This window comes from Arachis duranensis, chromosome 9, assembly GCF_000817695.3.
Source record: "Arachis duranensis cultivar V14167 chromosome 9, aradu.V14167.gnm2.J7QH, whole genome shotgun sequence".
Classification (NCBI taxonomy): domain Eukaryota; kingdom Viridiplantae; phylum Streptophyta; class Magnoliopsida; order Fabales; family Fabaceae; genus Arachis; species Arachis duranensis.
The window spans coordinates 81,253,046-81,266,885 of NC_029780.3; the positions used below are offsets into that span (position 1 = coordinate 81,253,046).

Consider the following 13,840-nt stretch of genomic DNA (forward strand, 5'->3'; position numbering starts at 1 on the left):
CTTCTCTCACTCGATGGAGTCGGAGCCAATGGAATATATCCGGGTACCAAGAATAATAAATATCTCATGTCATAAAACCACTCAAGCTGATTTTGGGTTCATTAAGGATCGAACTCTTGAACTTTCGAATATAAAACTCTAATGCTATGTCATGATACCACTCATCCCAGAAGCTTACACTGATAGAGAAAAATAGCACTAATGATTATATGTCTAATATTCGCTAGACCTCCATTGTACAATATTTTATTGGCTTCCTATACTTTTCTAGTAGAGCTTCCTCAAACCCCACCACCTCACCGTTACTCATGTAACCTCCGTCGGCGTCTCCATTGGCGTCTCTATCAGCATCGTCTTCCATAGAACCATTAGTATGGTCGTCCGTGTATCGTCAGTATCGTCTTCTCCACCATCGTTTTTAGAAGCCGCAGCCATAGAGACTCCGTTGTCGGTGCCTCCAATTTTTTTTTTATTTTTTTATGAATCCTGTCTTATTGAGTATTCAATTATCTAAATTAAATCAAATTGTTCTTAATCGTTTAATTTGATTCAGATATATACACAAAAAAATATAAATTCAAACCGAATCAATTATAATTCAATTAGTTCGATTCTGATTTCACTTTAAATCCAAACAAATTCGACCCTACCAAATATTCTAATTTTGAGAAGGTCAGGAATTAAGATGACCTCTTTGTAATTTTCTGAACAGAAACAGAACAGAAGCGGAGATGCAGAAGTTGAAAACGGTGCGTTTACACTTCAGCTACTGTCTTCTTCGTCAATCGTTCTATTGTTAGGGTTTTCAGAGTTGCTGATCTCCTACATTTTCTTCCATCAGTGACATTCACCCACCCAATGAGATTCAAATAGCGCGTTTTCAACAACCCAATTTCGAACAACACCTCCATTCTCCTAACTTTTTGTTACCCTAACTATCGAAATCCGACAGGAACCTGCGACACGGTACGATTTTCCTTCCCATTTGCCCTAGTCGCATTTCACATCAATTTGGCGTTAAAAATACTATCTTTTCACTCTGGGAATGTTTATATTCATTGTTGGTTAGTGTTTTACGTGCATTGAGGATTTTAGGCAATTGAGCGTGTCCATTGAATGCTGTTAGTGTTACAGCACAAGCTGTTAGAAATGAATTAGACATTGGTCTTGTTTTAATTTAGTCAATCACCTCACCTAGCGTATTACTAGGAGTTCGATTAAGGATTGATTTGATTTGTTAATCAAGTCTTAAGTTTCGATGTTCTAAGGATAAGAAAAGAATTTTAATTTGCTCAAACCCATGAGTGTATTCTAGGATTGATTTGATTTGATTTGTTTATCATGTCTTAAGAATTTATGTTATCGCATAACACACCCATATTGACTTATAGATCAGGTCAATTCCTGATATAAGTATTCCAAAAAAACTCTCTTATGTTTTTATTAGCCCTAGTAATATTGTTCATTAGTTAGTGGTATTTACAGTGGTAATGACTTACATGGATGAGGATGGTTCTTCTGGATCTGGAGATGATGCGAACATGTTGGATGGGCATAAGCGTCACCCTGTTGCTGTGCCATCTGGTTCAGGTAGCCGTAAGCGAAGCCGAAAGGCTACCGGAGATGCCATTGTTGACGCCATGCTCGAGATAGCTGCTGCTTCAAAGATGAGGGCAAGTGTGATCCTGAAGAACGAGGACAGGTTCTCCATCAGCAGGTGCATCAAGGTGTTGGATGAGTTGCAGGGTGTTGATGATCGAGTCTACTTCCTCGCCTTGGACTTGTTTGAGAACAATGCCACTGCCCGTGAGATCTTCGTCTCTCTCAAGGGTGACAGGAGATTGCCTTGGTTACAGGGAAAATGTGGTGTTTCCTCTAGTTGATCTTATTTGTGAATATGGTTGGATTTTGTTGAATAGGTCCTACACTTTTGTACAGCCTAGTAGACTAGTAGATTCAAAGGGATTATGTATATAGAGTTTGAGTTTTGAATTATCGCAGCACCACTTACCCCAAGAGTTCAAAGTTATTTGCTGTTTTATGAATAGTTGGAAATTTTGCATGCTTTCTAAAGGAACGAAATCAGAATGGTGCACTTTGTTGAACCACCATTATGTGTTCTTATATAAGGTGTATCTTTAGCTCCTTATAGAACATAGAAATGGAAAAGATAGAATTTCTTTCCAGCTGCCTCTAGTTGATGTGCTACTGTAGCTTTTGTAGTTTTAAGATGATCAAATTCTCGAATTAAATTTATACGTTTAAATGTTTAGGTCCCAATTTACAAGTTTACGATTTGAGTTTATCTAAGCTTCACAATTTTTCAACATTGTAATTGAACTACAATCCTGGGGTAGACATTTTAGAGTTGCAACATTCTTTTTGGTCATATAACACGCACGATCGTCTTTTCTCTTGTGCACAGAGAGGGCCCAAGCAGAAAGACCAAAACAAAAACTTAGTGAAATGGGTTCTTAACCTTTTCTTCTAGATAAACCCATATTGATTTTCTTACTTACTATGTATTCGGCTTCTTTGTTATAACTAGATTTGGTTGGACCAAAAAGGCAAAAGGTGTCTTTTAATTTAGAGTTTAATTTTGATGCACTGATAGTGTAAACTATTTTACCCCGTCATTCAATTATTTTTGTTCTTTTAGATTATCATTCACGTATTGATTGTTGAAAGTAGTTATTTTAGTTAAGGTAGTAATACGTAATTAGATGCATGCATAAAATTTTATTACATTGTCAGTACATTAAAATCAAATTCTTTAATTTATTATGAATTTAATTTTGATGTATTGTAAGTGTAAATTAGTTTTACACATGCATCAAATCATATAACGTCACATCAGCAAAAATAATTTCTTTTCACATTAACCACGTGAATGATTGATACGTGAGCATCTTTTCTTTATTTCTTATTATTTTAGACGTGAATTTATTGAGTTTTTAGTGATTGAAGCCTGTTTGGAAGCTACTTTAAGGCGCATTGTGGTTGTATTTGTTTCAGAGAAAATCCGGGCGAGTTTGGCAGCGTTTGTGCAGAAGAAAAAAAGAAAAAGTGAAGCTGCCAAGTTGGCGCCAAATGCTAAGCCTGGCGTTTGGCGCCAGGCATCTCGTGATGCGTGCAAGGCCTTTGCTTGGTTGGCGCTAAACGCCCCGTTCTAGCGTTTAGCGCCAGGAGCTTCGTAATTCGTGCAACAATCAGGCGCTAAGGGCGCTAAACGCGAGTTTAGTGTTTAGCGCCAGGAAGACAGTAACGCCACAATTCATCTTTGCCTCAGCAGCACTAAATGCCAAACCTGGCATTTAGCGCCAAGACCGTGAATTTGGATTTTAAAGAAGACTTCGTTGGATGAAGATTTTGTTAATAATTAATTTTTTTATTTTTATAACCAAACATAATCTTTTAGGATTTATATATTATTTTATTTTATTTCTTTTATTTTTAATTCAAAATCAATTAGGTTAGATATAAAAAGGAAAAGAATTAGCCTTTCGGGCCTCTTCTTCTCTTCTCTTCCTCATTCTGCACTCTACACACTTTGTGTAAGGACCACAATTAATCGAACCGGTTAATTAAGTGGTTATATTACCCAAATTTGATTCCAAAAAGTTGTAGTGAGAATTTGAGGTTTTAAACATCATTTTTGGACTCAGTGGGTCTTTCCGAGTCAGAAAATGTGTTTTCTACGAAAAATCGTGAAAAATCACGAACCGACAGTTGAACCGATTAAACCAATCCAAGTCTGCCCGGTGCTGCGCAGGAAAAAGTTGAAACAGTCAAAAATCTTAGAAAAATATTAGAAATGAAAAACCAGACATTAATTTTGAAGGTTTGGCCCGAAGTTGGGCCAAACGGGCTAAAAATGCTAACGGGTTGAACCGGGCCCAAGTTGGGCCCAAGTCCAACATATATAAGGGTTCATTAATGAACCCAAACACTCATAACACTCACATAAACACACTCACACAGCTGGGAAGAGAAGAAGAAGAGAAACCCTAGAACACTATTTATCATCTCCTTCGCAAGCTCATATCTTGAGCTACGGTGCTTCGATTTGCGTGTCGTCAGCGGCTACGCGTTCCTTGCAAAGAGCTCTACAAAACCCATGTAAGAAAATGGTAAGAAAATTTTGAAATCTTTTCAGCTTCTCTCTTGAAAATTTCGGGTTTATTAGGGCTTTGGGTTAAATGAGTTTTTGTGATTCTTGGTGTTTAGGTTCACTTTAATCCTTGCTTAGCTTTGGGTTTTGATATCCAAATCTGTTGTGAAAGGTAAGAGGCTTTGATCTCTTGTCAAATTTTAATTTATGATGAGCCCTAGGTTGATTCATATGTATATAGCTTGATTATTGTGAGTTTGGAGCTTGTTGGTGCTTGTTGGAACTACATTGGTGGTTGAATTTTGGTTGAAAGCTCATTTGGTTCATAAAGAGAATTGGCCATGGTATGGTTTCGGTTTCCTCTATGTATTATATAATATTCATGGACACTTAGACTAGTGACCCAAAGGATAGGATTGGATTTGAATGGTTGATGAGTTGTTGGATGTTATTGTATGATGATGTTTGATGAAATGATGATTTTTGAGTTGATATTGATGATTAATAGTGATATGATGAGGATGAATGACTTGTGAAGTTGAGTAGTGGATTATGTTGATAAATGTGATATTGGTGTTGATCGATTGGTAATGTAATTGAAAAATTGTTAATGAAGTTTGATATATGAGATATATTGATGTTGATGTGTGGATGAGGAAAGGTGAAGGAAAAATGTGGTAATTTTGGGGTAGTATGACATAGAGGGTTGATTTTGAGGAAAAGTGAATTTTGGAATGGTTTGGTTTGGTTTTGGTTATGTCTTATAAAGGAATTGTGGAAATTGTGATTTTGGGAAAAAGTTAAATTTTGGTGAATTTTGTCCGATCATAACTTTTGCCTCGATTTTCAAACTTGATTGAAATTAGCTTAGAATTAAAGATATTTGAAAACCCTTTAAATTGATATAAGTTTGCGAAATTTGGAATTTTATGGAGGAAGTTATGATCATTCAAAGTTGGTGTTGAAAATTTGAAAATTCTGCAAAGTTTCAGAATTCTGAGTTTTCTGGTATGTGCGCACACACAGCCTTGTACGCAAGCACACTCTGTGAAAATTGTGACCTGTGCGTACACACAGACCTATGCGCCCGCACACGCAGAGGCAGGCATTCTGCTTGCAGCACTGGCACAGCTTGTACGCGCACACACCAATGAAAAATTGCAACCTGTGCGTACGCACAGACCTATGCACACGTACACGTTGGGAAGACCAGTTTGTTGGGGGCGCTGGCACAGGTTGTGCGAGTGAACAGACCATTTTGAGTTTTGACACCTGTGCATATGCACACCCCTGTACGTATGCACACTTTTAAAAATTTTCCCTGCCGTGCGAACGCACACCCCTGTGCGGATGCACACGCCTTGTTTCTCAAATCTTGCTTTGTTTTCAACTATTTCACCTTCCCGACGAGGTTGTAAGCTTCCATGACACCTTTTTAAGACATTTTGGGCATATTTTTGGATACTCAAACATGGGAAAAGAATTAAGGGTTTTAGACGTTATTATTTGGAAAAAGTTAGCAAACAGCGTACTAGGTTTCTGTTGTATTGGGGAAGGGTTGATGATGTGTGATGAATGGTTGATGAATGAGATGCGAAAATCAAGGAACTGAAATGTGAATGAATAGTGGTTGAATAGAGTCGAGGACTCTGAATGAAGTGATGGATCCATCTTGTACTGAAAATGTTTTTGAAAAACCACTACACTACTTTTCATTGAGATTATGAGACGCTATGCGCCCGGCAGAGGCCGAGGTTGGATCCCGCCTGTCGAGGTAGCGGCGGCGGCGTAAGGGCGGTGGTTCATCTTGCTTGCGCTTAGATGTGAGGTCGGTGGCAATAGATCCCGCTCACATCCCTTCGGATCATCAGAGCGTACAGGTGCAAAACCCTGGATAGTGATCCGAGCACTATATCTCGGGGGTTCCCACACCAAGATTCCGAAGGGCAACATCTCCATGGAGATGTGTCGGATTGGCAGTTGAACGGATAATGTGATATCACAGCCAATAGGGCAAGCATTCATCATATACATTTTCTACCTGTTTGTATGCTTTGCCGACTTGATATTGTCTTCCCTATCTGTATCACATGTCTAATTGATACTTGTATTAATTGCTATATATGTTTCTACTTGTGTTTTACTTGTATTGTATATACTTGTGCTTTTATTGGAGTTGAGGAGGTTCAGAAGCCGGTGGCGATGGGATCGCAAGGCGGATCGGTTGGTGAAGGCTATGGGACAGCAATATTTGATTAGAGTAGAAATCCCCTAAGATAGATTACCCTTTGGTGGTGCTATGGCTTAAGTTTTGTTGAGGTTTTACATATTATGCGTATTTGTTTTAGAAATGCTTTAAGCTTGAATCTTGTGATGGATATGGAGTCTAGGATTTCCTTTAACGTCCGGGGGTCTTATATCCTACATCACTGAGCACTGTTACCATACTGAGAACCTCCGGTTCTCATACCATACTTCTGTTGTGTTTTTCATATGCAGGTCGCAACCCACCCCGGTGAGTTGTTATATTGGTGACAGGAGCGGAGGATCTGGATACCTTTGAAGTCCTTTTGTTTATTTAGTATATATATGTCTCTCACTTTTGTATTTTGCTTTTGCCTAGAGGCTTGTATTAAGAGAATTAAACTTGTATAAGCTGTTGTTACTGTCTGGTTTCACATATGGTCTGTATATGGCTAGCCGACTTAAACTCCGCTAGCCGTGGCTAGATTCTTATGATATTATACTACTATATTTTGTTATATCACGTCAGTTTCATGTGCTTTAAGTTAATAGCTTTGCTAGTACGTTTTGCGCTTTTCAAATCCTGTTTTGAGCTATATTCTTCATCGGGCTTGTAGATATTATCAATTCCTTCTATATATAATATATGTATAAGATTAAAATTGTCATAATCTTTGATTAACCTTTGCCTTACGACGCGAGGTAAGGCTTTGGCAAATTAGGGTGTTACAGTTTGAACCCTAGTTTTCTCTCCGATCCATGAGCAACTAAACCTCCCCTATTAAGGTTAAGAGTTCTATTTATTCTATGGATTAATACTATTGCCACTTTATTTTAATTAATGTATTGATTTAAATTCAAGGATTGCTTTCACTCTTCATGTTATGAATTTAAGTGTATTGGAATATAACTCTTTTTCTACCTGAATTCTTGTTGATTTTTGGAAAAGATAACTCACTTGAATAACAGCTTGAAAGTAATTCCTCCTAAATCGCTAATTGCCTGGGCTTAACGTGATATGTGACATATAATCATCTTATATTTAGGTAATTAGGATTTTTATGGCTAATAAACTAGGATTGGACCTAACCCTTTAATCTAAATTAAGTGACCAAGGAATTGGTGGTTGATTAGGTTAGAGGAGACTAAATTACTAAGGAATTAGGATTTAGTCAATTGCAGTTTGCCATGAATTGAATCTTTGCATGATTAAAGTAGTTGGAAAATAATATAAATCCAGAAAAATAAACATCTCTAAAACTTTAACTATTCTCTCACATAGTTTTCACACCAAATTTACTAATTGCTTTATCAATTCCTGACTTACTGTTTGATGCAAATTAACACCCAAAGTACTATTTTCTACTTGTCTGACTGATTGAATCATTCAACCATCCATTGTTTCTTGGTCCATCAATCCTCATGGTATTGACCCTCACTCACCTGAGGTATTACTTGGTACGACCCGGTGCATTTGTCAGTTAGTTTGTGGTATTCTAATTCTGCACCAAGTTTTTGGCGCCGTTGCCGGGGATTGACTATGATTGACAACTACTCGTTATTTGATTGTTTAGATTAGACGTTTTTGCTTTAAATTTTATTTAATTTTGTTCTTTGATTTTTGAATTTTAACTTTCATTTATTTAAAATTCTACCCCTAATTTTTGAAATTACGTTTGGTGTCCCCTTAGTTGTTCTATTTTATTTTTCCCTAGCTATTTTTCCTCCATTATTTTCAATTTTTTTTTGCTTATTTTTTTTCTATTATTTTTGAATTTGTAGGGTTAATTCCTTTAGTGATTTTCAAAAATTCTAGTGACCTTTATTTATTTTATTTCACTTATTTTCTTTATTCAGGTTATTTCACTGGGAATTCTCTTCACTCTGACGTAGAAATTCTCACTTTTTTCTGTTTGTTTTTGAGCAGGAACAAGAACAAAAAACCTCTTCTTAACTTTGATCCTGAGATTGAGAGAACCTTAAGAAGGCGTTTACAGCAGGTTAGGGCCTATAAATCTATTGAAAATCTCAAGGACGATTTTGAGAAGGAAGCTGAAGAAATCACTATGGAGCCTAACAATAACAATGTGGTTAATCCCAATGTTGTTAATCCTTCTAATGTGCCTAGACAACCTAGAAGAACACTTGGTTCACACACTGCTCCTAGCCCTGACTTCTACAGGAATAGCATTGTTGTACCCCTTGTGGATGTTAACAACTTTGAGTTAAAGCCTCAGTTGATCACTCTGGTGCAACAAAACTGCCAGTTTCATGGACTCCCGTAGAAAGACACAAACTTTTTTATCTCAAATTTTCTATAGATCTGTGACACTATGAAGACTAATGGATTCCATTCTGATGTCTACAAGTTGCTTCTCTTCCCATTTGCTGTACGAGACAAAACTAAGCAGTGACTTGATACACAGCCCAAGAAGAGCTTAGATACTTGGGATAAGATGGTCAATAGATTCTTGACTAAGTTTTTTCCACCTTAGAAGCTGACTAAGTTGAGGACTGATGTTCATACTTTCAGGAAGAGAAATAGTGAATCCCTCTATGAAGCCTGGAAGAGGTACAAGTTGATGATCAGGAAATATCTTTCGGACATCTCAAACTGGATTTAGTTATAGATTTTCTATGATGGAGTCTCTGAGACTGCCAAAATATCTCTAAATAATTTTACAGGCGGATCCCTTCACATGAAGAAGACTCCTAAAGAGGCTAATGAGTTGATTGAGATGGTTGCTGATGAATCCATATTTGATGATGATTTTTGGTTAGAATTGAATGGATTTTATCATATAAACTTGCACTTATTCCCTATGCTTTTGAACTTTCCTCCCAAGTTGTGCTTAATTATGAAAATATGCTCTTTTGTGCCTAATTTAGTCTATTTTATTCCATTTTCCTTTCATTCGATGCCTTGATGTTGTTTGTGAGTGATTTCAGGTGTATAGGAGAGGAATGGCTTGGAGGAAATGGAAGAAGAGCATGCAAGTAGAGGAAGCATGAAGAATCAAAGGAGATGAGCTCAGAGACGTATGCGTACGCACAGACATGCGTGCGTACGCACAGCCGCCCAATCAGAGTGCGTGGATTGCTTCGAGCGCGTCGCGCGGTCAGTCAGAGTATCGCCTAGTGTGCATGCGCACAGCTACTTGTGCGTATACACGGTAAGAGATTTTCGCATAGTGTGCGGATGCATAAGTCTGTGCGTATGCACAGGTGTCCGCACATGCCTTCATTATAATGGCACGTGACTCACGATTTTGGGGGCTTGGAGGACCATTTCTGAAGCCGTTTAACTCATATTGAAGGGGAAATGAAGACCATAACATAGAGTTAAACCCCAAAGTGGTCCATGAGATTCACGGTTTGCACCAATTTAGTCCCTGACTTACCAATTGCACCATTTATGTCCCCAACTTTGTAAAAATTGCACCAAAGTCATCCCTAGCCACATCTCCGGACAAATTAATAAGCGCCAGCAGTGACCTGGCACTGAGAAGCCACGCCTGCCCAACCTTCTTTCTTTCTTCTCTTCTTCTCTGAAACCCATCCCAGCCTGCAGACCTCCACACCAACCTTCCATCAGTCCGTCCGTCCCTACCGCCGGCGACCACCGTCGCTAACCCTCCCTCCTCCCTTCTTCCTTTTCTTTCTTCCTTATTTCTCCATTTCTTTCCTCCTGTATGCAACACCCCTGTTCGTGGCGCCACCTCTGTCTGCACCTTCCAGTTCCGGTGAAAACCACCAACGGCAGCGAAACTCTGTGCCGCTACGACACTACCTCCACTCCTTACGCTATCTTCTTTTTTCACTCCTCAACGCAGGTTCCATTCCCTCCTCTGTGTCTGTTTCTTTTTTTTTCTAATTATTTTTTTTATTTCAGTGCCTTTTGATTCTGCTTTTACTGATCTTGTTAGACTTAGGATAGTTGATTATTTGTGTTTCTGGACTGAATGTGTATTGGCTGGTTGAAATTTTTGGGTTGATTGATGCTTACATTAAACTGAAATTGCTGTTTATGAATCCTGCATACAACCTGTTCGATAAATTGCCTGAAAGTTAAATCTTATGTCTGATCATCATAGGCTTCAAATTTTGTTTTCATTAGGCATTGTAACTCATATTGTGCAGTTTTCTATAAGTTTTTATGATGATTGAGATTGAATTTTGGTTATGCACTTGGTGAATGTTCTTGCTTAACACCAAATTGAGCTGAAATTTTAGATTTCATTCCTTGTTTGGTGTTATATTTTAAGTGCATACAGAGTTAGCAAGTGAATTGATGATATTGCGTATCTATGTAGTTGTTGAACATAAATGATCATATACACAATCACACGAAAGTGACGATGCCATGCTAGAAATTGGGATTAAAACTAGGTATAAGGACCACATTGGGTCAAAAAGTTTCAATTGCCACCTCAGCTTGCCGTTATCTACGCCAGCATGGCTTCTCAGTGCCAGGTCACTGCCGGTGTTCATTAATTTGCCCGGAGATGTGGCTAGGGATGACCTTGGTGCAATTTTTACAAAGTCGGGGACATAAATGGTGCAATTGGTAAGTCAGGGACTAAATTGGTGCAAACCGTGAATCTCAAGGACCACTTTGGGGTTTAACTTTCATAACATAGCATATCATTAGTATAGTTTAGGAGTAGTAGTAGGAAACTTTTAGTTTAGTTTTTCTCTAAGTTTTTCATCTTCTCCATTAGGGTTTATATTAGGGTTTTACATTCAAGTGCCATTTCCATTTTTGATCTTGGAGTTTGCTAGCTTCAATTGTAAGTATCTCTTTGTTCTTACTCTTTGTAGTTACATTATTCTTACTCTTTCTTATAATTCAACTTATAGTTCAACTTTACCTCTCTTTTGCAATTTCAATTTCTTGTTGATGAATTTGATGTTTGATGTTTGGTTCATGCTTTTTTGTGTTATTCTTGTTGATTGGGATTGATGAGCGGATAATTTATACGCTTTTTGGCATTGTTTTTACATAGTTTTTAGTATGATTTAGCTACTTTTTAGTATATTTTTATTAGTTTTTAAGCAAAATTCACATTTTTGGACTTTACTATGAGTTTATGTGTTTTTTTGTGATTTCAAGTATTTTCTGGCTGAAATTGAGGGACTTGAGCAAAAATCGGATTCAGAGGCTGACAAAGGACTGCAGATGCTGCTAGATTCTGACCTCCCTGCACTCGAAATGGAATTTTTGGAGCTATAGAAGTCCAAATGGCGTTGGAAAGTAGACATCCAGGGCTTTCCAGCAATATATAATAGTCCATACTTTTCCCGAGTTTAGACGACGCAAACTAGCGTTTAACGCTAGCTTTCTGCCCAATTCTGGCGTTAAACGCTAGAAACAAGTTGCAAAGCAGAGTTAAACGCCAGAAACAAGTTACAAACTGGCGTTTAACTCCAAGGAAGACCTCTACACATGAAAGCTTCAATGCTGAGCCCAAGCACACACCAAGTGGGCCCTGGAAGTGGATTTCTGCATCATTTACTTGTTTCTGTAACCCTAGTAACTAGTTTAGTATAAATAGAACTTTTTCTCATTGTAGTAGACGTCTTGGTTATTCTGGTTCCCCTCTGGGGCCGAAGCCAATGAACACCATTATCACTTATGTATTTTCAACGGTAGAGTTTCAACACACCATAGATTAAGGTGTGGAGCTCTACTGTTCCTCGAGTATTAATGCAAAGTACTATTGTTCTTCTATTCAATTCATGCTTATTCTTATTCTAAGATATTTATTCGCACATAAGAACATGATGAATGTGATGATTTTGTGACACTCATCACCATTCTCACTTATGAACGCGTGATTGACAACCACTTCCGTTCTACATGAAAAGAAGCTTGAATGTATATCTCTTGGGTTTCTAATCAACAATTCACATCGACTCCCCTTTGACAATAGGGCATCCGAATCCGAGATTAGAGTCTTCGTGGTATAGGCTAGAATCCATTGGAAACATTCTTGAAATCCGAAAAGTATAAACTTTGTCTGTGGTATTCCGAGTAGGATCTGGGATGGGATGACTGTGACGAGCTTCAAACTCGCGACTGTAGGGCGTGGTGACAGACGCAAAAGGATAGTAAATCCTATTCCTACACGATCGAGAACCAACATCTGATTAGCCATACAATATATGTGCATGGTATTTTTCATCCGAAACGAGCAATCCGACAGTTGACTAGCCGTACAAAAACCGTAGAGGACCATTTTTACTGAGAGGACAGAAAGTAGCCATTGACAATGGTGACACCCAACATACAGCTTGCCATAGAAAGGGGTATGAAGGATTGGATGAAGGCAGTAGGAAAGCAGAGATTCAGAAGGAACAAAGCATCTCCATACGCTTATCTGAAATTCCCACTAATGAATTACATAAGTATCTCTATCTTTATTTTATGCTTATTTATCTTTTTAAATTATTAAAACTCGATAACCAATTGAATCCGCCTGACTGAGATTTACAAGGTGACCATAGCTTGCTTCAAGCCGACAATCTCCATGGGATCGACCCTTACTCATGTAAGGTTTATTATTTGGACGACCCAGTGCACTTGCTGGTTAGTTGTGCGAAGTTGTGAAAAAGAGTTGAGATTACTGATGAGCGGATAATTTATACGCTTTTTGGCATTGTTTTTAGGTAGTTTTTAGTAAGTTTAAGCTACTTTCAGGGATGTTTTCATTAGTTTTTATGTTAAATTCACATTTCTGGACTTTACTATGAGTTTGTGTGTTTTTCTGTGATTTCAGGTAATTTCTGGCTGAAATTGAGGGACTTGAGCAAAACTCTGAAAAGGAGGTTGACAAAGGACTGCTGATGCTGTTGGAATCTGACCTCCCTGCACTCGAAATGGATTTTCTGGAGCTACAGAACTCCAAATGGCGCGCTCTCAACGGCGTTGGAAAGTAGACATCCAGAGCTTTCCATCAATATATAATAGTCTATACTTTATTCGAGAATTGTCGACACAAAGTGGCGCTCAACGCCAAGTACATGCTGTTGTCTGGAGTTAAATGCCAAAAACACGTCACAACCCGGAGTTGAACGCCCAAAACACGTCATAACTTGGCGTTCAACTCCAATAAAAGCCTCAGCTCGTGGATAGATCAAGCTCAGCCCAAACATACACCAAGTGGGCCCCGGAAGAGGATTTATGCATCAATTACTTACTCATGTAAACCCTAGTAGCTAGTCTAGTATAAATAGGTTAATTTACTATTGTATTAGACAATCTTTTTGATCACTTTAGATCTTAGGATTATCTTGGGACAATTAGTTCTCAGATGATGGGGGCTGGCCATTCGGCCATGCCTGAACCTTTCACTTATGTATTTTCAACGGTGGAGTTTCTACACACCATAGATTAAGGGTGTGGAGCTCTGCTGTACCTCAAGTTTCAATACAATTACTATTATCTTCTATTCAATTCTCTTTTATTCTTATTCCAAGATATAC

General features: G+C 38.1%; 1 protein-coding gene across 4 annotated transcripts; it reads left to right on the forward strand.

Moving 5' to 3' along the window:
* Positions 1-395: 395 nt before the first annotated feature.
* LOC107466022 (uncharacterized) lies at positions 396-2,045 on the forward strand. Of its 4 annotated transcripts, XM_052254659.1 has the most exons (4): positions 396-447; positions 713-749; positions 842-966; positions 1,486-2,045. In XM_052254659.1, exon 4 carries the CDS (start codon positions 1,491-1,493, stop codon positions 1,881-1,883), a length of 393 nt encoding a protein of 130 aa, XP_052110619.1. In that variant the 5' UTR covers positions 396-447; positions 713-749; positions 842-966; positions 1,486-1,490; the 3' UTR covers positions 1,884-2,045. The 4 variants fall into 4 exon arrangements, with proteins under 4 accessions (XP_052110619.1, XP_015940483.1, XP_052110618.1 ...); XM_052254658.1 differs by lacking the exon at positions 396-447 and having other exon boundaries at positions 596-749; XM_016084997.3 differs by lacking the exon at positions 396-447 and having other exon boundaries at positions 588-966; positions 1,470-2,045.
* The last annotated feature ends 11,795 nt before the right edge of the window (positions 2,046-13,840 follow it).